At 41.1% G+C, this 25,588-nt stretch overlaps 1 protein-coding gene across 1 annotated transcript in view; it reads right to left on the reverse strand.

Moving 5' to 3' along the window:
• The window catches only part of GLIS3 (GLIS family zinc finger 3), a 191,571-nt gene that overhangs the window by 15,082 nt on the left and 150,901 nt on the right, over positions 1-25,588 (reverse strand). The window contains exons 6-7 of the mRNA XM_029911701.1: positions 16,540-16,708; positions 371-552 (exon numbers count right to left, since the gene is read on the reverse strand). Of these exons, the coding sequence (XP_029767561.1) occupies positions 371-552; positions 16,540-16,708 (351 nt within the window). The remainder of the gene's footprint in view (positions 1-370; positions 553-16,539; positions 16,709-25,588) is intronic.

Consider the following 25,588-nt stretch of genomic DNA (forward strand, 5'->3'; position numbering starts at 1 on the left):
GAAAACCTGATGACAGGTTGGGTGTGCAGCTGGGAGACAATCAGGGGCATAAAACTGGGTATGCACAACACAGAATTATTTTCAGCCGTCCTTCATTTACAGCTCTGAAAATAGTTCCACACAGAAACCCATAGCCCCTCACTTAGGATGATGAATTCTGAAAATGTAGGCTGAGAATCTGAAAGGAGCTTAAGGCAGTTAAATACCTACTTCCTATTGATTTTCAAAGGGAACTGGGTGCCTCACCCCTTAACACTCCTTTGAAAATCCCAGTGCTAGTTCTCAAAATCTTTCATTCTCCTCCTTTTGGAAGTTTAATGAGTAAACAGCGACATAAAAACAGCTTCTAAATTCAAGATGACTTTCTTACCTTGGATGTGGATGCTGTTTGGTTGAAAAGAGGGGTTTGTTATTGGCTGGTACGTCTTCAGATGTGTTCCCGCAGTCTGCAGGAGATGGGGAGTCTGGGGTGTCCGTCTCTGCATCATGGGAGGGGGAACTGGAATTCTCCTGGGGCTGATATGGTGGGGAGATGGAGCAGGAGCTGCAAACCTGAAAATCATGAAACAGATTGAAGTATGAAGCCTACAAAAAATAAGAGCAAAAAAACGTTTTTAATTATTTAAATCACCAAAGTGCTTTAACAATGGGCACTGATACAGATTTCTAAAAGAATAGAGTGCAGTCCTAAACACTCACAAAAGTCGTGTTCCAGTTTCTCAGATTAGATGGATAAACTACACCTGATCAACAACAATGAAAACCCAGTCTGAAGTTTCTACCAGGCAAACTCCTCTTAACTTCCAGGGGAGAGGCTCAGACAGTCCAGTGATGAGGGTCACATAGATAGATGGGGTACCTGACATCAGGGCCACTGCTAAATTGCAGGACTGTATTGTGGGGAGGCAATGGGATACCAGTTGACAAATGGCAGTCCTTCCTTTTTAGAAGGGCTGCAATCAGTCAATTCCGGTGCTTCTAAGTGGCACAGAAACTGGTTGATGGGTGGTGGGGCATTGCCTAAAAGAAGAAATGCTGGGCAGAGGCAATATAGGATCAGTCCCAAGTCCTTTTATTAAGTATTGTTTTCTGTTGCATATAATGCTTTAACAGCTCTTGGAAATTTTTCCACTTTATATTCAAGTATTTTGAAATAAATTATCTTAAACCAATATAAAAGAGACGTTAGTTTTCATAAAGATCTTGCAGTGTTAAATGATTACAAGTGGAGAAGAGCCTGAGCTTATCAAAATTTGGATCTGGATCCAATTTATGAACTCCCAAACCTTGGGCATTTCCTGAGCTAATGCTTTGATTCAGTTGGGAAAAGGAGTGCAACACTTCAGAAGATAGGGCCTAAAACATATTATTACTTCTGCTACAATAAGGGGATGGGTTATTTACCTGGATGTATTTATGGGCTTCATGGAAGGGTTTAAAGCCACGTTAGAAATAATAACAACTACTCCTTTGAATTGTACATGTCAAAGCTCTTTACAAAGTAGGTAAGTAATATTCCCATTGAAGATGGGAAGCCAAGGTGTAGAGAGGTTACAAGGCTTGGCTTCCTTGATTTACATGACCATGCTTAATCCATGTTGCCTACCCAGCAACAAATAGTGTTTTCTAGGCAACAATGGAAGGAGGCTATAGTCTCACAAATAATACAGTAGGAGCTATAATTATAGTAATATTACCACAGAATACTCCTGCATAAAGTCATCACATGAGCAAGCATATTGAAATCCAAAACACCCAAGTTCTTCTGATTTAACAGAGATTTCTGTCAAACATCTTCTACATGACTTGGACCTTATATGGAACCCATTTACTATTTTTTGGCAGATCCATAGCTCATGTTAACATTATAGCAAATTTCATAGTGAACCTTGTATGCTTTACTGCTTGTTCTATTTGCTTTCATTGAGTAGCCCTTTTGTTTCTTACTAGTTACAGTTTAGTTTGTCTCTGTATTGATTCTATATTTACATACAAACTCAAATTTATTACTAAAAAGATGTGTCTGTACAGGAGAAACTATAGAAATACGACCAGTAATGGGATAAATCATGAAGTCCTTACTAAGTAACTCAGTCTATAACATGTCACATATTTTTGCTGCTGCAGGTAACTTCTGCACTATATATTTAAAATACATGCAAAGGAATGTGGGGACGAGGTATGTGTGTTTTGCAGTAACAATTGAGGCTAACAAAAGAAGAAATATACAGTAAGTGTTTATGAAAGAAAATATAAGAGGGCTTTTAAAAAGTGCTACAACTGCAGGATTCCCAAGAAAGAGGAAAGACTGGGGTTAGTTTTCTGGATAGCACTCACATAGAAAGATTATTGATTTGCTGCCAGAGATCAACAACAATGCACAGACTGGTCTTTTTTTTACATTATTATTTAAAGAATCGTGGGATATCATCCTCTGTGTTTTCAAAATTCATTTGTGAAAACTAATCAATGAAAAATGGCTTTAACTGCCAGCCAACAACAGGGAAAAAAATCCTTTTCAAAGACTTAAAATGAAAAGCACCGTTTTAAAGATTTCACATTTGATTTAACATCTAAAAAACCTTCCAGAGATAATACACCACTTTCTATAGCTAGACAGGGATCCTTTTTAGTAGACTTTAGTAGTCTTTATAATGATTTATGAATCACTTCATGCATTCCTGGCTTACTCATATGGGTGACTATAGTATCTACATATACTTCCCTTCTGCTTCACAAAAGAGAAACTTGGACTTGTTTCAATCCAGATTTGTCCCCGAATAAATCACACTGTGTTACTGGGGGAACTGCAAATTTAATTTTGTTTCTAAAACAATCAGGATCAGCTTGTAACTGCCATCCTGAACCTTGGCCATGCCCTGCAGCCCATGCAAACAGGAATAGCCAAATTTGTAGAGAGCTGCCTTCCTCCATGCTTTCTGGGGTCTTCAAAACTAGAACTAGTATGTTCTAGGAGCCATTACGCAGTATGCCATTCCTCAGTGGGAGCTAGGAAAGGTGTCCTGTAAATGAATGATTAGATTTTCAATGGTTTCAAGATTTGATAGGGGAAACAAGATGATTACGTTATCAAAGCTTAAATGACCAGATTAATTTATACAATGTGACATGCATAGATGATTTCTAATTAGTCAATATGGATCACCACTAAATGTAATAAATGTCATGGTAAGTGTTGGCTGGACCTGGACATAATGTAAATTAAGAGTACAGTATGAGCAAACAGCTAGCAAGCATCAATACAAAAAAACAAACCACTACCACCAAGAAACCATATTTGGTATTAGTAGTTTTTTGCTAAGTGACATGCAGGAGGTGGTGGTGATGAGGGGGAAGTTTTTATATGTTTGGGAAAAGAATTTGTACAAGTGGTTTGAGATTCTTGGCCACAGAATTGACTGTTGCTAAACTGTTTGTGCATCACAGACTCTAAGAAGTGATTTGGAGGGGAAAATCCTCATTCCTGCAATTCCACACAAAACAGAACTTCTATTGTTAATCCAGGCTGCTGGATTCCCTACACAGAACCCGATGTCAGTATTATGACTGCGGTATCAATTGACTGTCCTTATTCAAGCTGGTTAGAAACAAAGCAAAAAGAAAATTCCCATTCGGGGTAAACCTGACCTCTTAAAGGTTTTTTGATGGTGCTCCAGTTCTTCATAGAAGTATTCGAAAGACTTTCAAAGAGTTGTCACCTCAGAATTATCCTGGCTAGTGTTCTTTTTGGCTAGCATTCCTTTATTTGATTTCACACTGCCAGTCTCAATGGGGACATGGAAATACATGACTAGCCTAGTAATATTCAACATTGTGCTTAAACTGAAATCTCTCACTGAGTTTGCCTCACCTTCACTACCTGATCTTCTTGGAGTTGTCATGTCTACTGAACTCCCTTCCATGAATCCCTCTTCTCCTTCTGGTTCGGTTTTCTCTGTGTGAATCATCTACATAGCAGTGAACTGGTTTCAGACCAATTAATCTCTGAGCTAGTGGCGATGCACTGACAAGCATCGGATTGTGTATGCATTCAAATAAGGTCACAGGCATTCCCCTTGTTTCAACCAGAAAAGGGAACAAAGCAAATAATAGTTGTGCACTTTTACACAGTTTGTAGTCCAAGAGAGTCAACTGTATCCACTCAAGCGTGCACAAAAATTGCACGGATTCAGGGCAAATGGATGCCAGAACAGACTTCAAATATTATTAGGCTGGAAGGTGTTAATGGTTGCCATTGGCATGTCTGTGATCTCTAGACTACCACTGATCTGGTTAAAACTGATGAGCGTGCTACCCACCCTTCATTCAGGCTAAATAGCAGAAGCAATTAAGCTCATTTAATGGACTAAGATACCTGGAGACAATGGAAGCCACTGTCCCAGGCACTAGCCATATGGAAGGCTGACCAGACACTAAAACCCTGCTGGCTGTTTTTTTCCTGGGGACTGATTGCAAACACAGAGGCTGGGTCTTTGATTCGTTGCAGAGAGTTGAAAGCAACGAAAAAGAAAGAGAAAAGCAGCAAAAAGCCACAGAAGCAGTCAGGGCCAGCTCCAGGCACCAGCTTAACAAGCAGGTGCATGGGGCGGCCAAGGGAGAGGGGCGGCACCTGCGGCAATTCGGGGGCGGAAGGTCCCTCACTCCCTCTAGGAGCAAAGGACCTGCCGCCGAACTGCCACCGCCGATCTCGGCTTTTTTTTTTTTTTTTTTTGCTTGGGGCGGCAGAAATGCTGGAGCCGGCCCTGGAAGCAGTGGTGAGCATGGCCCTGAGGCACAGGACTGGCTGGAAAGGCAGGCTTGGAAATTGTGAGCAAGAACACTGCCTGCTGTTTGTTTCTACTGTGTTCAGGGAACCAGGACTTTGTGTACTTTGTAAATAAACAGGACTGCACCAAAGAATAACCTGACTCATAATCAATATTTCTCCCAATGGAAACAACCCAGCAAGGCTCTGAATATTGGCTAACTATTCAGACCAAGGGGTAATGCTAGCTACTTACTGATCCTGGTGCTACCACTTCTCACTCCCTATTATTTTTCCTAACTCTTCTCTTCTGGTGTTAGTTCAGAGCTGGGAAATAAAAATGGATCTTCAAGGCCAAGAAAACGATAATTAATTCTAACCAGCTCTTAAACTTCTGCCTTTCACCCTGCCCAACAATTAGTTTCCCTCAAGAAGAGTTTACTGTTTGAAATACGCAATTCCACTTATTCTGCACTATGGAAGTCTTGTGGGGGATTAAAAGAGATGACAAATCAAGAATAAGTTCCTGTAAAATAATAACAGTAATAATATCTAGCTTTTATATATCATGTTTCATCAGTAAATCTCAAAGTGCTTTACAAAGGGGGTAAGCATCAGTACCCCTATTTCAAAGATGGGGAAACTGAGGCACAAAATAGTGAGGTGACTTGCCCGAGGTCATCCAGCAGGCCAGCGGCCAACCAGTGCTCTAGCCACTAGGAAACACTTCCATTGTGTGGCCACAAAAAAGTATTTTTGTTAAAACAAATTAGTTGAAAGGGAAGGCAAGCATGCCTATTTGGAACTATTAAATTGGAGGGAAAAAATGGTTCAGCAATGATTATCCATGTGAAAGTATGACATGTCATGTTACCAGGGACAACTACTGAAGATAGAGTCTATGTTGGAAGTCACTTTATCTTGACTGCCTACTTTTCTCAACATAGCAATAAAATTTAGGAGGTGTGTACCTAGCTTGTGCACAGCCCAGGGCCGGCTCCAGGCACCAGCTTGGCAAGCAGGTGCTTGGGGCGGCTGCTCCAGAGAGGAGCGGCACGTCCAGCTATTCGGCGGCAATTCAGCGGACGGTCCCTCACTCCCGCTTGGAGCGAAGGACCTCCCGCCGAATTGCTGCCGCAGATCGCGATCGCGGCTTTTTTTGGGGGGGGCTGCTTGGGGCAGCCAAAACGCTGGAGCTGGCCCTGGCACAGCCAATCATCTTTGTTTACTCTGAGCATAAGTGACCCAGTAACTGACACACTGGATGTGCAACAGCAATGGGGAAAACTCTATAAAGACTGAAGATTCAGCTGTACAACCGATATTTACAATACTTTTCTGAACATAACAAAATGTCTTTGAGCTGGTATGGTCATAAGATCAGGCTCTTATTAGATTTCCTGAACTTCCTTCTTTTTGACTGTGTTGGGGAAAAAAATGTAAGCTGCATGGGGCAGGCTGTTGTCTACCTCAATGCTCTGTGTAGTGCTCAGTACACTGACTGTGCTCAGTAAAAAATAATCAGGAACAGACTTTCTCTACATATGTTAGTATTTCTAGTCAAAGCTAGGAAGTTTTGGGCAAAGTTCCAAGGCAGTTCTCATATAAAAATTAAAATTCCCATGACGCCTTACATTCTGGCTTTCACCAACTCTCCACATTTTGCCATTGTGGACTAGTAAAAAGTCCTGTTAGTTCACAGTCTACTATACCCCAGTGAAGTGCACCAGAATTCCAGGTATCTACCAGATCTGTGACACAAAAAAACTTTTGTTTAAAAACATGTTTAAAGAACAATGTGATTTGTTGCAAAACAGAATTACGTGAAACTCAATGTTTTTCTAACAATGTCATGAATATACATGTTTTGCCTAAGGTTTTACAAAGACAAAAATAGCAAAATTTTGCAGCTGTGACACAACACTCCTCACCCCCAGAAGATGGGCAAATCAAAACTAGATTTTCCACTGAGCACACAAATGTCTGTCATCCAAATGTGGCTGTTTTCCTTACCTCCGTGCCCGCTACTGTCACCAGCTCCACTGGCAGCATCACTGAGCTACTACAGAAACATTGATTTGTTCTGATAGCTGTTCCAACTTGGCTGGCCTAGCAGGCTGCATTTGCATCACTGTAGGACAAACCCTCTTTCTTGTAACCTCCAGGAATGAGGAGACAAATTCCCCAGCAGTACCTTTTCTATAGCACTGGGGAGAGAAGACCCTTAGAATAGGTTTCTCTCCCTGAAAGTGAGGCAAGCATGTGTTCCTGAAACCCAGGATTGACCCAGTTTCCAAGGCCTGTCCCAATGTCAGTTATACAAAAAGTCCCAGGATTTTGTCCCAATTTTTGTGTGCACCACAGGCAGACTCTGGCCACCTGAAGGAACTGTCAGTCAGCTGAGCTGGTGAAATTGTCAACAGAATGTATATGCATATGTGCGCCTATAGCTGCAAATACCACAGCGATGAGCCTGGTATAAACACCTAGGTAGATTATCCCACCAGGCCCATCACTTATTGACGCCTTTTCCTGATAAGGTTTCCAATTAAGCCCATTTTCTGCATGAGTCCTTGTCACCCATCCTGATTTTCATGGTGCACTCCCATAATACAGGGACTGTCCCAATTCTGAGTGGCAGGAGTCCTGCAAAGTTTCAGGGCCCTGCTGTGTGCATAGAGGGCAGGGGCAGGCTCAAGTGGCCATTGAGCAATTGAGGGAGGCTCCCTGATTTGTGACAGCAGAAATGGTGTTGATCTGGCTGCAATACTCTCAATCACAAAGGTTCAAAAGCCATGAGTCAGATCCCCCAAAACAATGATTTAAAAAAAAAAAAAAGATTATATAGTGTTTTGGGCCTGTCTTTTGATTTCCGAACTGCCCCACCCACACCCAATGCATGTGTGAGACACTTAGTGTTGCCAACACGCTCAGATTTATTGAGGTGATTTTTGGCCCCTGCTGCTGGAACCTTGACCCCTACATCTGTTCATCCCCCCCGCCCCCGCCAACCAATTAATTCTGCCTGCACATCAGTTCTGCCTCTTCCAGCCTCAACCACATTCCTCCTGGGGCTCTTCACCCCCTTTCCCAGACCTGGGCGGCTGCAGCAGGGTCCCCTCTCCCACTTTTATGCTGGGGGGGGAGTGGCTCCAGCCTCCAGTGGCTCTTCATTCTATCCTCTGTCCCTTCCCAGGCAGGGTGTTACAGGGAGGGAGTGTGGAAGAGGGAGCAGCAGGGGAACTGTCCCTGTTGCTCATAGGAAAGGAGGGATGGAGGCCTGAGCTGCTGGGCTTTTTGATGCTCCTTCTTTCCCCCTCCCCTCCTGTGAGGATGGTGTTGGCTCCTGAGGGGAGTGGGAAAAAGCTCTGCCTGCCTCCTGCAGCAGCTCCGATTGGCTGCTCTTCCCTAGGAGGTGGGGCAGTGGGGAAGGCAGCCAGCTGGAAGGCTTTTCCTCCTCACCCGCATGCAGGTCTGAAATTGGGGCTGGTGCTTCTTGTGACATGACCAGACTGGTTCCAGCCCTGGCTGAAATCCCATGACTCATGAAAAAAATCAGGAGAACTGGCAACACTGTGGCAGGCAGTTGCCAAGCCACTAGGAAAGCTGCCTCCACTACCCCATGAGTGAGAGGGGCTGGGAGAAGTGTCTCCTTCCCGGCCTGTTCACCTGAGCCCTTGTGAGGGGAAGGGGACAGAGGCCACAAGGGAACTCAGATGGGTCTCAGCTCCAGCTCCAACATCACAAACTCTCTCACACACTTTACACTTACTCAGCAGAAAGGCCACAAACTGCATGGGCTATGGAGATTGAACTAGCCCTGCTGAAAGAATTGGGTTTGTTTAGTTTGGAAAAGAGAAGACTGAGAGGGGACATGATAGCAGTTTTCAGGTATCTAAAAGGGTGTCATAAGGAGGAGGGAGAAAACTTGTTCACCTTAGCCTCTAAGGATAGAACAAGAAGCAATGGGCTTAAACTGCAGCAAGGGAGGTCTAGGTTGGACATTAGGAAAAAGTTCCTAACTGTCAGGGTGGTTAAACACTGGAATAAATTGCCTAGGGAGGTTGTGGAATCTCCATCTCTGGAGATATTTAAGAGTAGGTTAGATAAATGTCTATCAGGGATGGTCTAGACAGTATTTGGTCCTGCCATGCGGGCAGGGGACTGGACTCGATGACCTCTCGAGGTCCCTTCCAGTCCTAGAATCTATGAATCTATGTAAAGGAAATCCCCTTCCCCTCATATCAGGTGTGAAGCATGCCAGTGCATGAGAAGCTTGTCCTGATGCATGCTTTATTTGTAGTTAAACAGAAGACTTCATTCAGCAGCATTGTCAAGCTCATGCCTTCACCAACACTAAAACCATGCATTTTTTTTTTAAAAAAAGCTGCAGTTTATGGTTATGTGCAAATTATTTGACTTTTTGCTTAACTGTAACAGCAGGCAAGTGTTTCTACATTTTTCCTTCCCAAAAGCTGGCAGCTGTAGTCTTTCCACATATAGAAAGGAGACGGTTGCTTGGTTAAGAAGTAGGAGGCATTGTTGCTAAGACCAACCTATCTTCATATGAGGAGATGTGCACAGAATAGTCAATGGCACACTTCTACTCCTGCCACCAGGACTGGTGTCTCAGTTTGTCACTGAAAATGTAGTCACTCTAGGGGCTCACGAGTGAAGATTCACCCTTGACTGATTCCCCTCATCAGCAGTTGAAGAGCCTTTTCTTACTGCCAGTGGCTACTCTGATATGATAGCTGCCACCTTTACCAACACAGTGGGAATTGAACTGGGGATCTCCAGCTGCTACAGCTTGAACTAGAGCTCCTTAACTAGGGCTGTAACAACTGATATCCGTTGTAGGTCATCACAGAGGGGGACCTATAATACAATGATTGGTAGTTACATCTATGCTAGAGAATTAAACTGTTGGTAAGGGCAAGTGAGGGCAGATAATCTCTCTAAAAAAGAGACAAAGCATGGAAACAGACTAGAGAGAAATATCAGGTTTTGCTAGCGTGGCTACGGCATGGCCCAAGGTTTGATCAGTTGCTCACCTCCACCCTTCAAAGTCTGTCATTGTTAACAGGCAGACATTTCCTCACTAGCGGAAAAGATACAGCCTCTTAGCAGACAAGTCTCCAACTGTCCAAACCATGGGAGGAAATTACTATACTGATTTCAGAATGACATTGTTATGTGCTTTAAGTGGAATCTTTCTTAGAGCCAGCCTGTTTCATACCACATACAAGAAGCTTTGTAATATGTAAGCATTAGCTGCCTTGACTCTTTGGTTAGAACCACTTGGGGGCTCTTGCTTCTGGAGGTCTGGCTGGGAATTACTTGCTGTTTTATAGCGAAGCCATAAAAAGAATATAACCACATACTCAAATAAGCAAATAAAAGCACTGCTCCCACTCTTATTATAGCACTGCAGTAATAAAGTTGAATACTTCAATTCGAAATTCTTCTATTCAACCATTAATAACAGCCTAAAAAATTCCTTTCAAGTTAAAATTTCTCATGCTTTAGGAATACAGGAATTGCTATACCAGGTCCATCTAGCGCAACATCCTGTCTCAGACAGTTGCTAGTATCAGAAGCTTCAGAGGAACATGAGAGAACCCTCATAGTGGAAAATTACAGAACAGCCTGCCCATAGGGGAAATTTCTTCCCAAACCCAGTCAGCTATTGGGTCATTTATGTCCAGAAACATATTCCTTAAGAAGCAAAATGTAACTGCAGATATTATCATCTGTAAATACAGCTAATCCCTTTAAACTGGGCATTTGGGCAACAATGATCTTGTGGCAGTGGGTTCCACAAGTTAATGATGTATTGTGTAAACAAGTATTCATTTTTATTGTTTTTAAGTTTGCTGCTATTTTTATTTAATTGAATGTTCCCTTGTTCTTGTATTCAAAAGGGGATGAACAGTAGGCCGCATTTACCTTCCCTCTACCATACAATATTTTGTATACCTTTATCATGCCCTCTCTTAATTAAACAGTCAAAATCTTTTCAAATTTGGTGAGCATTAAAAAAATAAAAACAAAACAATTAGAAAAAATGAGTTTTATGGTAAAGATTAGATGTGAGATTCCAGTTTTATCCTAACTTTGCTACCACCACCTGAATTTTAGAGAGTTTGGATATGAAAATCTGCACCAAAACCAATCTCGTTGATTTGAGATTTGGCATGGAACTAAACTTGCACAAGATGTGTGCTTTATTTTTCAATTCCTCTTCCCACAACTGCGAGGCTCAGGTTCACAGGGCTTCATCAGCTTCTCTACAGCCTCCCTCCCATTGTCCAAAGGGAGAGAAAGTTGAAGAGGAACCTCTGCTTCCTCCACGTTTTCTCCTTCTTATTGTCCATGGGAGTGAAAGAAATGGGAGTCACTATGGCTTCCCTAGAATCCTGAGCCGGCTGCCCAAATGTAAGGGTCGAAGAGAAGTCTCCTTGGAGGATGAGGTGTGCACTTGTCCAGGGAAACCATCACTCAGGCAGGGGAGAAAAGAATGTGTGGGAGGGGAGCTTAATGTTGAAACAACACAGACTTGTGTGCATGTGAATGGGTCAGTAGATTCTACATTGAATGACATACCATTACTTATAATGGGGCATTTCACCTTGGGAGATGATGGATGTGAGTATTTCTGCAGCTGGAAAACAAGCGACAGCCTTGTTCTGTTATAGCGGTAGAGAAATTTCTGCTGGTGGGTGTGGAATTAGGTAGCAGCAACTGGTTTTTTTTCTTTAAAATTTTCGTTTTTGTAATTGAATATTAAAAGCGAGAACTATGTTAATGCAACATTAAGGTTGAGAAGTTAATCATTCAAAATGCAGAAAACCCAGTAGTTAAGGTTCTCAGGGTAATACTGTAGAACCTCAGAGTTACGAACACCAGAGTTATGAATTGACCAGTCAACCAGATGCCTCATTTGGATCTGGAAGTATGGAATCAGGGAGCAGCAGAGATCCAAAAAAACCCCCCAAAACGCAAATACAGTAGAGTACTGTGTTAAATGTGAACTACTAAAAAAATAAAAGGGAAGCTTAAAAAAAAGATTTGACAAAGTAAGGAAACTGTTTCATTCAAATTAAGATGGTTAAAAGCTGATTTTTTCTTCTGCATAGTACAGTTTCGAAGCTGCATTAAGTCAGTGTTCAGCTGTAAATTTTTGAAAGAATCATAACATTTTGTTCAGCGTTACGAACATTTCAGAGTTACGAACAACCTCCATTCCCGAGGTGTTCGTAACTGAGGTTCTACTGCATTAGTGGAGCCACATTGCCCACTTAGAATATGCAGCACCTCATGTACTACATGGCACAATGGCAACAAAGTCTGCGGTAAGAACTCCTAAATTCTGTGGTAATATTAATTTATTGTATCTCCGTGAAATATCCTACATTCTCATCCCTTCCGCAACCAAACACACAACGATGACTCATAGTGGGCTGTACAATTCACCAATGATTATTCTCAACCATACTTTGTTCATGATGGATTTTTTTGCTTTGTACACTACATGCCCAGCTCCAAGGGCCTCAGCAGTTACAACATTATCTAGGTGGTCCAGGACAGATTCTCCTTCCCCTTCCTCATGTGTGCCATGGAAGAGGGAATGCAGAGGTTGTGGTCTGCTTCCCTAGTTCATCATCTCAGCTCCCCAAGCCTCTAGGCAGCCTAGCTATCCAGCCTGCCCTTCTGCCTCCCCCTGCTCCCTGGCTGCAACCTGGACTACAACACTGGCTCCCTAAACTCTGCACCAGCCCCTCCTCACTCCTGCTGTGTTCTATAAAACAGTGATGTGAGCATGCACTGTAGTCCAATTAACTTCCCCTTGTGCTGAAAGGTCCAGAGCAAGAAGCAGCTGCAGACAGGTTCCAGCAGGCCAGGGAGACAAAACAAAATGCTGGGCTCTTGGCTCCAGCTCAGTAATTAATTTTGTATGCAGAATTCTGTGATCTCTTGGAGAAAATGGCACATTCCACGCTTGCATAATCAGTAAGGCCATGGGTACACTATGGGTGCGACAATGGCTACGGTGCCATAGCTATGCCATTATAACCCTGTAGTGTAGATGCAGATAACAGCAACGGAAGAGGTTTTTCCATTGCTGTGGGAACTCCACCTCCCTGAGTGACGGTAGCTAGGTTGACCAAAACATTCTTCCATTGACCTAGCTGCGTCTACACCAGGAGTTATGTCAGCATAGCTGTAGCACGCAGGTGTGTCTGTTTTTCACACCCCTGAACACAATAGTTATGTCAACCTACATTTTAAGTTTAGACCAGGTCTAAGTCGGTGGGTCCCAGATTGAGATGGCTGAGGCAGTTCATACCTCTCAGAACTATTATTTCAGGATCTTTGCACACTCAGACAAGTTTATACTTAGTTCACATTTTCAAGGTTATCACCACAACCATGGAGGCTTGACATTTAATTTTTTTAAATGGAAATGGAGATTCTGCAACAAGGGGTGAATTCTGTGGAAAATTCCATGATGGCAGAATACACAGGGTCTTGGCTATATGCAGTGTTTTGTATTATTTCTCCTGTTAAATATTTGCCTAAATATATATAGATGCCCTGTGACCAACTTATCACTGCTGTGGTAATCTTCACTCTCCTGCATTTAAATGCTTCCTCTTAACATTGCATTAATGTAGTTATTGGCACTTACTCAGTCTTGAATCCAAAGTAGCCCCAAACAGAGATGGAGAGTAACAATGAAACAGTTTATGAAAATGTGTATATGGTTAGTGTAAAAAAAAAAAAAAAAAAAAAAAAAAAAGGTTTGTAAGGAAGGAGCGTATCAGACCAGAACTTCATTATTATTCATTATTGCCTGTATTATCATAGTGTCCTGAGGCCACAAACAGGATCAGGGCCCCAATGAGGTAGGAACTATTTATACATGTCACTATTAAAGTGCTTCGACAGTGATCTCCCCACAGTAATCTTCTCAGAAATGTGCTAATAAGAGGATCCAGACTTGTTTTTTAAACAGTGATTTTAATGCTTGTAATAAATGCTGGACTGACCCTGCTAGTGGTCTAGCAACAAAAGGCAGCGGCAACATCCCAATAGCATTTGCCAATATCCCTCAACTCCGACCGATAGGAACCCACTTCTACAGGGAAGAGGAATCTATATATCATTCACTCCTTGGCCCTTCTCCTAACAAGAATACTAACAATTTGCAGTAATGATGATTGTGTTTGTGATGAGGCACCTCCACTAGAAGTGGACTGATACTACCCCCATAGAGCGGGAGGTCTAACCCCTTTCAGCCATGACTGAACTAACTGAACTCAAAGTGGCAACCTAGACATGAAAGACACCTTAGCCCAATCCCCCAAGCCATCCAGTTCCTCCATCTTCAAGATAAAAGGCAGAGCTGTAGTACTGTTTTCATCATGGGGGAATTAGGTCCATTTATCAGCAACTGAAATCTAGGAAAGTTCTTTTTAGGTTTATATTGGACTTTTTATGCTTTTCTAATTACTGACATTTCTATTCCTCAAGAAAATTAAACACCTTGTGATACATTAGTGAACTATAGAAGTGTGTATTTTAGTGTGTTGAAAATTATGTAAAATCAGCAAAACTATATTTAAAAATTTCCATAGATATATAGTAAGAATAGAATATTTATATTAAAATTAGAGTGTAATATGTGTACCACTGAATTTATATCAGAACTATGTTTCTACTGAAAAACTATTGACCTAGATATCATGCAGTATAGTCAGAATTCTGATTTAATATACTAAGTGGAAACCATTAACAGCATGCAATATCTGTTCAATAATCATTTAGGTAATATTTAAAGATGAAAACTGGATCCCTCTCAGAGGATTTGCTTTTATATCACTGAAATATCCAAAGTAATAGAAACCATAAAGATGGGAGATCTTGTCCCTAACCAGCAATGAATGACTTCTGACTATGAATCATAGTCTTTTGCTACTGAATTAGAAGTCAAGTCCAGTCATCACACACTAGTCTCACAATACGGAAGATATCAGCTTCCTGCAAAAATATGAGCTTATTTCAGTTGAGAAAGCAGCTTCAGTTTACACTAGAGTTTTCAAAGCTGCAAATGTCAAATAACATGCAAATCAGGGTCCCAGTCCTGCGAAGTGCTGATCAGTTCCTGAGAGGTGCAAAGTGACCTGAACTCTAAAAATTCCCTGTGCTTGAGGGGCATTTATAAGTTCACTGGAGGCATGCAGCATCTTGCAAGTTCAGCTTGCAAATTTTCATGATTAAAAAAATTCCTCCTACTAAACATGCTGAAAACAAATACAAACACATGCAATAGAAGTTCAACCCATGTGCGTTACACTTCTCGAAAGCCAAGTCAGTCAGCGATAATCAAACTGACAACCTGCCCACTTCAACATGTTGGCAAGTAGCACAAGAATATAAATGCTAGTGAGGCTCTAATAGTCATGGCTCCCAAGCCACTTACATAGAGTAACTCAATAATTAACATTTTCATTCTTATTAAGAAAGAATCTCCATCTCTCCTCCACCTTGTCTTTTCTCCTTCAATGGGATTTTAAATTGGAGAGACACTATCCTGATTCATAAGCTTGGCAGAATTCAATTTTTTTTATTTTTTTTGTAATTTCAATCAATAATAGCAATGTTTACTTTAAAGCATTGGTTTTAGATTATCAATTTAACTTTTCATGGTTGTGCAAAAATTACAGGATTTAAGCATTTTTAAAATTTTATCTATTTAAATTTTTACAGTTGCAGGAAATTATTGGGGGTCAGACAATAATTGTTGACAGTAGACATTGAGATTCAAAAGTTAAAGGTTTCTAACTATTAAGATGCAAATTATCAGCATCAAATGTCGAAAAACACAAAGTAAATATCCCTAAATCAAACTCTAATAAGTTCTCACACAACATTTTGCTTGCTTTGCTTCTCTGTAAATGTTGATAATCATTGATGGAAATATATTTTTGTTGGTTTGTGTATGCAAAGTGAAATTGATGTTTACTGACATTAACCAATAAAAATCTAATCCTTCCAAGCCTCCTTATAGTTTATAGCTTTCATATAATGGACTTGTGGATAGGAGACTTGACTAGCAGTCTGGAGACCTGGGATTCTATTATAGTTCTGTCACTGATCTACTGAATGACCTTGGGTAAGTCACTTCATCCTTGTGTCCCCTCCTACTATTTGTCTTGTTTATTTACAGTAAAAAGAACAGGAGTACTTGTGGCACCTTAGAGACTAACAAATTTATTAGAGCATAAGCTTTCGTGGGCTACAACCCACTTCTTCGGATGCATATGCATATGTTTTTGCGGATACAGACTAACACGGCTGCTACTCTGAAACCTGTCTTTATTTACAGTGTAAGCTCTTCTAGGCAGGGACTGTGTCTTACTGTGTGTTAGCACCTAACACAACAGGACTCCAATGTTGGTTGGAGCCTCTGGGCACTATTGTAGTACAAATAATAAATTTTAAAAAAGTAAGAATCTCTCTAAAACTACCAGTGAATGTAGCTAAGTAAATCCCAGAGGCACAACTATATGCTCTGGGATTTACTTAGAACTGTGGTCACTTACTCTACGTTTGTGCACGAACACAAAATATATGTTAAAGTATCATCATAATCCGGCTGCGCTGTTAACATTCTAAACAAACAAGAGTAACAATAAAACTACTACTAAACTTAGTAATGTTCAAAGTCAATTGCTTCTCATTTTTAAAATGAATAAAGATAGTCTTACCTTTCAGTGCCTGAGTCTACAGCTGAGAGAGGAGGTAACTGGGATGGTGGGTTGCAAGGACTACCCTGTACATTATGCCCTGGAGAAGGGTGACTGACAGGATGTGATGGTGGACCACCCCCAGTAGCCGTTCCACTCCGACTTGAGTGAGTACTGGAGAACATTGTAGCTGAAATCAGAGGGAGAGCAATATTCAGTATCATGGTAGGCACAACATGATTTCAATGATCAATCAGTACTACCAGGTAAGTGATCACCCTTCCTACAAATGATTTAATGCTAATTCTTAGAAACCAACTTTTTTTCAAGTCTTACTTTCTGTTTGAAAAAATGTTACTGGTCCATAAAAAAACAACCCAAACTATGTTATAATGAAAGAAACACTGATCGGGTTTTGAAAATATGCACGTGATTGGACAGTTCACAATGGACAGCTGTCTAAAATCAAAAAGGACAACACTATGGACCCAGTCCTGGGAGTTTTGCTTGAATAAACACGGCAAATCTGGGGTCTATTATTTTTTCATATTGCAGAACAAGTTCTAAAGCTATAAAGCATAGTTCTTAGAGCTGATCTAAAAACTGATACAAAACATCACAATTAAAAACAAATGTTTACTACTTTTTGAAAATTTGAATACTTTCATAATTTTTCAACAAATAAAAAAAACTAGTCACATGCTGAAGGGTTAACTTAAAAGCATTATAGATGTTCCTCCCTACATCCTAATGAGATGACCTAAAAATCAGTAGCTTCATTTTCAGAGATGCTATAAATGACGATGCAAGCAATTAGCAACTGTGTGAGGACTGTAGACAATCCTTGTTTTCTTGCGGATTGTCTCAAAGGCAAAGAGTTTCCTTTCAAATGTAAAACACAGATGTTTTTACTTTTGGCAAAGCAAAGCAACAGTAAACAGGGAGAGTGACACACTAACTTGGCCCCTGATAAACTTAGGTGCTTTTTACTGACATCTGCGTCAAGTGATGCAGTTGATTTTGAGTGAAAAATAGATACTTATTCTTCATCAAAAAAGATAAAGAATACAAAAAGCGTATGGCTTAGCGAAACAAAATGGAGAGATACATCTTCAAGTTTCTGAGCAGAGGAACTGTGTAGGATAACACAAGGTATATGATAGAGAAATGAGATGAAATTAAGAAAATTAAAATGTAGGCTGCATATTAAAAAAAACTACCAATTAGACTGAAGAATAGTTTCCAAGGGAACTGTTAGAAGCCACATTGCTTGAGACAAAGCTAAATTGGAGAAAGTACTGTAGGGAACAAGCATGCACTGATAGCCATATAGAGTGACCTAAGAAGTCTTTTCCATCTCCAACATCTATGTTTCTATTTAGAGACCTTAATCTGCTGACAAAGAAAAAAACTGCTTGTTTTCATCTGAGTAATGTAGGGATGTATAATATCCCCTTAGCGCGCACACACAGAGCTCCCATAACTATTAGTGTGCCGAATTCTGCTTTTGGATGTGCACATACACAACTCTTATCAATTAACAATTAGCCATTGATATATAGATGGACCAAGTCCTGACCCACACACCTAGTGAAGATGTTGACAAATAAATTCTATGTTCCCCTCTGGAGCTTTCCACAGATCTGGTCTCTCTTTCTCCCTGTGTGGGTGGGTGTCTCCTTCCCTATTTATTGCAATAGTGGTGTTTTCTTTGCCCTAAATAGGTTCTGCATTCCACCCCTGCTCTGTCTTTCCTGTTTCTTGATAGTTCAAAAGAAATCCACCCCTTCTTTCCCCACACAGAGTAAGGGAAGCCTGCTGAATAGAGAGCCCTTCACTAACCTCAGTAGTCAATGTCTGGGTGAGGTGCAGTCATTGACTCTACAAGTGGGCAGAAGAAGGGCTTGGTTAGCTTTATGGATGCTATGGAGCACTGTTTCAGCCTCCATGGAAGACAGCAGCCTCCAAGTCATGCCGTGTTATGTCACACAGCCTTGACAGCCTCAATGCTGCAGGAAAGCTGGGGGCCAGCATTTGGCCCTATGATATCAGATGCATATCAATGGGAAGATATTTATGTGCATTTCTAGAGCACTCATGGCTGTAGTATCTATGCATATGTGTACACAGCAGATGGATGGGTAGTTCTCAGGTTGGGTAGACATACACGTGCTTGCTCTGCTTGAGCTAATGCACGAAAAACAGCACTGTGGCTGCAGTGGCACAGGTGGTGGCTCAGGTTAGTTGCCCTAGTACAACTCCGTCTGAGGTCCTAGGTACGTACTCGGATGGCTAGCCCAAGCTAACACCCATGCCACCACCGCCATGCTGCTATTTTTAGCGTGCTAGCTTGAGCAGAGCAAGTGCAAGTATGTCTACATGATCTAGGAATTACACTTTCCAGCTCTTGTGTAGACATACCCTTAGATCTGAATCTCTAATTTCTCAATATACTGTACAGTACTATAGTAACTTCCAAATTACGTGGAGGGTCCTTAGCATCATTATTTGAGAAAACAAATCTTTCTGTTGTCAGTTTCTCTTAAGTAATTGCCTTTTGCTGCCTGATCTAAGTTAAGCACATAGTTTGAATAGCATGAAACTTAGTAAACATCTGTGACAACAAACATTCTTCTTACCTCCAATTTACCATAAGCTAGATTTGCATAGAAACATTATGAAAAAGGGCTTTATTTAACAAAGTGTTCCTCAGTAAAAAGTCTTTTTCCTGTTTCTTCAATCAATCTGAAAGTCAATAGTTTGTATAATACTCCAACATAAATAAAACCCATCAACAGAAATTCCCAGGAATAAATACCATGAAAAAGCTATTGTTCCCCCAGGATCCTTAAGAAGCTCAGCATAGTTTCAGATAGATAGCCTTTTGGACTTGAATGTGAATCTAAGATTGAGTTACACCTTTTTAGGTCATCTAATTTTGGTAATTATATAGGAAAAATGCATGCTGCCATTTTCAAGGTCTCATCACAGTTGGATTTACCAACACATAAAGATTATCCAACAGGCATCTCTCTTCCTACAGATTTTCTCTGTGTGGAGCTGCATTCTTATGTATTCTATTGACATGCAATAAAAATGAAGTGGATGGAGGGAAAAAGAAACCTGATTCATGAGTAAGAAAAAAGAGAAATAGCATTTTAAAATATTACAGAATTTATACTATAAAAAATTCAATTTCTTCTCTTAATGGAGCAAGAACCCTGTAATTTAAAGGAACATGTTTAAAATGCCGAATTACCACCTTTCTTCTTGCAAACTACCAGTTATGGTGTAATTTATTACCATGGATTTATTACTGTCAAATCAGTGCTCTGTCAATCTATTTCTGCCCCAAAATGCCTCTCTTCCTACCCATGCCCACAAAGATTTTGAGGCAGGGTTGAAAATACTTCCCACTTAGAAAGGACAGTATAAACCTTTTGTTTTGTGGTTCAGCTTCAATTAAAGTTGCATATTTGCTAGCGTGTTGTTTTTTTTAAAATCACTATATTTAACATTCCATTTGTATACGGAATAATTATATCATCCTTGTGAACAGGATATTTGGCATCAGAATAGAAAAACAGACATGGCCACCTGGCTGCATTCAGGTCACATTTCTCCCTTCTCCATGACTATCTCCCCTGTTTCAGCTCCCCTTTTTGTGTTTCCATGTTCAAAGGCCTAAATCCTCCTCAAAGGTATTTAGATGCCTAATTCCCATTTGATTTCAGTGGGAGTTAGGTGCCTACATATGTTTGCCTGGGTCAAAGTCCTTTACAAACAAACATTAATCTTCACAACCTGGGAGTTAGGTTAGTAAGTATCATTATCTCCATTTTACAGCTGGGGAAACTAGGCAGAGAGCTTAAGTAACTTTTCCAAAGCCACAGAGGAAGTCATTGGCAGAAGTGGAGTGAGAACGCAGGGCTTCCTAAAACCACTAGACCATATCAAGGAAATCAAATAAAAGCTAGCAACATGAACTGAGATTTACAAACCTAGCTTTCTGAGTCTTTTTGGCTTTTCTCTGATGAGTGTGTGCCTGGCATTTCTTTACTAAAGATCTTAACACTCAGCAGAGATTTTCAGGCAGACCACAAGCTGAAAATGAAGCCATACCTCCTTCTTTACTAATGATACTCCAGATCACCTGGCCTGATGGTCTCTTACCACAGAGGAACCAGGCAATTTATTCTTCCACAATAAGCAGGAAAATTCTTTTTTTCTTTATAAAAAAATCTTCTGAAATTTAGTTTTTTCCCAGGTTTTGGCTGATTAGGTTTGAGCTACTATTTTGTTGTTGTTGTTGCTATTAGTGTTTCCTGTCAGAAGGCATGCAATTTGCCACATTTTAATATTTGGCTCTGAGGTAGGAGCCCACTGCAGAGTGTTAGCTCTATCTTCACCTTGGAGGTGGGGGAAGATATAAAATGGCAGAGACTCTTTCCACCGCCATAGAAAAGCCAACTTGATGTTTCAATGTGTTACAGCAAGTTATTGGACAAGGATGCTAGTTGCCAAAAAAAGGTCCCCAGAGTCTGAAACCTAGGGTGGGGGGCAGGCTTCTGATTTTGAGTACCAACCTGAGCCTAAAGTCTATACTGCTATTTGTAATGCCATATTGAGAGCCCACGTCTGTAGACTTGGGCTCTGAGACTTGCTGCCATGGGTTTCTGCTTTCTGTGTACACATAATATGAGTAACAAAATAAAATCTGTCCAGTACGTACTGCAATAACTATGAGCCTGCTGTGATACAATATGTAATATGTCAGGGATGTGTGAGGAGAGGTTAAAGTTTACTGTCTAGACCCTTCAGTGTTAGCAAAGGGTCACAGCTGGTTTGTTGGCTGGCAGGCATTTGTTAAGTCCACAGTACTTTCTGATATTGCCAGTGATTGGCAGCTGGAACAATTGATTAGGCACAGCAGTTGAACATATTGGAAATTCTTATTACTTTTGTGATTAAGAGATGGTGAAATCCCCAAAGCAATAAAGTTTGTGGTCTGGATTAAAACCTGAGTTTCTTGCTTCAACTGAAGGTCATTACATCATAACCTTGCCTGACTTACTTGTTCAGTGGATTGTAGTTTCTTTTCACTTTGGTTTTCTCTTAGCATGAAGAAGGGAAATAGAAATAACACAGTTGTCGCTTGTTACTTTACAATGGTAATGCTAATTCACCAATACACTTAAGCTTTCCTTCCCTCACCATCTGAATGAAAATCATTACCATGTAATTCACATAGCACCAGCAAATTGCATCCAAGTGGAAATAGCTACATTAAGAACTAAACTTCTAAAATTCAAAACTAAAACTGGGGAAGAAAGGGACAAATCTGAAGGATATGTCTGCATCCTGCATAAAATATGTAAGATATTAAAGTTAGCGAGTCCTTGTATATGTACAAAATAGGCCTGATCCTGACAATAACTCTCATTTAATGAGAACCTCTGGTGTTTGAGAAATTCAGAACTGGACCTCAAAAAATGTTATTCGAAGCTAAGGATAAGGGTCAAATGTAGCATTAGGCCCAAATTCTGTAAACATTTAAGCACATGCCTAATTTTATACACAGGAGTAGTGCACTGACTTTAAAGGGACTACTCACCTGCTTAAATATAAGCATGATCATAATTGTTTGCACGATCCTGGCCTTACCAGAATATTTCAGCTAGATCACACTAAATAGTAACAACAGTAAACAACCCTGATTTCTGAATATATATCAATGAATAAACACAGCCAGTTTGGTTTTCCTACCATTAATGGCTTCACATTATTCATAATTTGAAAGTATTTGGACAATTGCAGGGTATTCATGAAAATGTTTGTGAATATGAAATATTAGCAGGAAACTCTTGACTATTGTAATCTCCTAATTCCTGACCTTGACAAATCCCATTTTGCCCCATGTAAACCCATTCAAAATGCTGCCCATGAAAAGCCTCAGGACAGAAAAGAATGAAACGTCATATCTGAAGAGGTAAAGATGATGTTGAATTTGGCAGGCCCCGGCTTTGACCCACCTTTTTGTTCTCTCCTGTAATGCCTCTAAGGTTAGTTAAGTGTGCTCCATTCCCTGCCTCTTCAATAGTAGGTCACAAAAGATAGCAGGTCCTACAAAAACAGTGTTTCTTCTTGATTGTAATTAAAAGATAACAATTGATTTGTTGCCCTGACTACATCACCCCCATCTTTTCATCCCTCCGCTGGCTCCCCCTTGTCCACTGCACAAACACAAACTACTTGTCTTCACTTTGATAGCCTTTCATGACTTAACCACACCATACTTGCCATCTTTTAATTGGCATTGAGCTATTGCCTCCACCTCTGCTATGCCAACATGCCAGCCTTTATCACTCAGAAGGCCAGTTTTCCTACCAACACCTTCATGTTTTCTCCCATGTTGCCTTTTATCCACAAAGTCACTATATTGATTTCCTTCTAACTTCTCCTTAAAATTTACCTTTGTCATGATACCTAATGATTAGGCAGCTGATGTGCTGTGACAGCTGCATATGCTTATAATAATAATTGTCTCAGTGTTCTCTAGTGCTCCTCTTATCTGTTTGTTGTATCCACCTGTTGCCTCAGATGCCTGTTAGCTCTTTGGGGCATGGAGCATCAGTTTGTTATATGTGTGTACAGCATCTAGCACAATGATCCCTGATTGGAGCACCCAGGCACTCTACATTTCAAATAATAATAATAAACCAACACTGAAGCACATGTGTAACATTACTCACATGTGTAAAGCTAAAAAAATATTAGAAACCATTAAGAAAGAGATAGATAAGAAGACAGAAAATATCATACTGCCATTATATAAATCCATGGTACACCCATACCTTGAACACTGTGTACAGTTCTGGTCACCCCATTTCAAAAAGGATGTATTAGAATTGGAAAAGGTACAGAGAAGGGCAAAAGAAATGATTAGAGATATGGAACAGCTTCCATGTGAGGAGAGACTAAAAAAACTGGGACTTTTCAGCTTGGAAAAGAGATGATTAATAGGCAGGGCTGTCATAGGGGAGTGTGGGGCCTGGGGCGGAAGTGAAGAATCTGTCACTTCTAGGACCGACTGTGCCCGGCACCGGCCAATCGCACCAGTGGCCCACGGGGCCCCCCAAAGTGTGGGGCCCGGAGCAGTCACCCTGATTCACCGTACCCAAGGGACAGCTCTGGTAATAGAGGATATGATAGAAATCTATAAAATCATGAATGGTGTGGAGAAAGTGAATAAGGAAGAGTTGTTTACTCCTTCACATAACACAAGAACCAGGGGTCACCCAATGAAATTAACAGGCAGCAGGTTTAAAACAAACAAAAGGAAGTATTTCTTCACACAGCACACAGTCAACCTGTGGAACTCATTGCCGGGGATGTTGTGAAGGCCAAGACTATAATCGTGTTCAAAGAAGAACTATATAAATTCATGGAGGATAGATCCATCAATAGCTATTAGCCAGGATGGGCTGGGATGCAACCACAGGCTCAGGGTGTTCCTAAGCCTCTCACTGCCAGAAGCTGGGACTGGATGACAGGGGATGGATCACTCATTAATTGCCCTGTTCTGTTCATTCCCTCTGAAGAATCTGGCATTGGTCACTGTTCAAAGACAGGATACTGGGCTAGATGGACCATTGGTCTGACCCAGTATGGCCATTCTTATGTTCCTAAGTTAAGCATGTATGAAAGTGTTTGTAAGATTGGGCCCTATGATATTACTTAGAACAGTGGTTCACAACACTGTCTTCAGGGCAATGTTGCAAAAATCTTCTGCAGAATCTAAACTCTTATTACAACAATTCTGTCTTTCTGGTGCAAAGAAAATCTAGCAAATGCGAACAGCTGCAGTAATTAGCTTGCTTCATTTTAGAGCACTGGAGAATGTGCAATTCATGACATTTTCAGAGAGAATTTATAAATTACACATTTTGGTTTATTTTAAAATGTGAAACTGTTGAATTTTTGCCACATATGGCACAATGAACTTAAAAACAAAAAAAATTCTATATTACAGCATTTAGGATTTTTTTGGCACAAGAAATGCTAGGATATGGGGTACAAAATATTTTAGGATATAGAGACGTAGTAGAAAATATATCATTTATAGATTCTGACTGAAAATTTCATGATACTATAACACTGAATAAACCAGAATGACTAGGCTTTTTTTAAATGACAACATAGGGCTAGATCCGTGAAGGGGGACTTACACTCAGCATTGCAACACCTAATGTGTAGGCCCTCTGCTGCCCACTGATGCCATAGCTGCAATTTAGGCACCCAGGCTCCTTATACGATGTGTGGGGAGAGCTAGGAACCTAAGAATGGGATTCACAAAAGCCAGCAAGCTGAGTGGGGAGCTGCCTAAGCTAGCCAGTAGGAAATGCAGAGAAAAGTGGTGGAGCCTAAGCCCCCCTCCTCAAAGGGAATTAGGTGCCTAACTCTGGCCCAGAAGGAGATGCCTCCCTCCACTTGTGATTCTCAGCCATGAATGCTTTCCTGGAGTTAGGTGCTTAAGCTGGGCCAGCCCTTTCTCACAAAAAAAATGAGGAGGAGATAGTGATGGTGCCACCCTTATGCCCAAAAGCCCAGTGTGCTCACGTAGTATGTGGGAAACCCAGGTTCAAATCCCTGCTCTGCCTGATTCAGAGCAAGAATTTGAACCCAGGTCTCTAACCTCACAGGTGAGTGCCCTCACCACTAGGGTGGGTCTCTCTCAATCTCTCCTGTTGTAGTTGTTCTACTTTGTATAAAATACATACTCATTAGATCAGGGACTGGAACCTGGGTCTCCCAGGTGAATACCCTAACCACGGCAGGGCCGCCCAGAGGGGGGGGGCAAGTGGGGCAATTTGCCCCAGGCCCGAGGTCCCAGAGGGGCCCCCAGGAGATTTTTCTGGGGCACCCAGGAGAGTTTTCGGCGGGTCTTCGGCGGCAGGTCCTTCAGTGCCGCTGAACACACCCAGAGCGAAGACCCGGAGCTTCTTCCTCTCCGGGTCTTCGGCAGCAGTTCGGCGGCGAGGGTTCCTTCCACTCTGGGTCTTCGGCGGCA

This window comes from Terrapene carolina, unplaced genomic scaffold (genome assembly GCF_002925995.2).
Source record: "Terrapene carolina triunguis isolate 2854851 unplaced genomic scaffold, T_m_triunguis-2.0 Scaffold113, whole genome shotgun sequence".
Lineage (NCBI taxonomy): Eukaryota > Metazoa > Chordata > Testudines > Emydidae > Terrapene > Terrapene triunguis.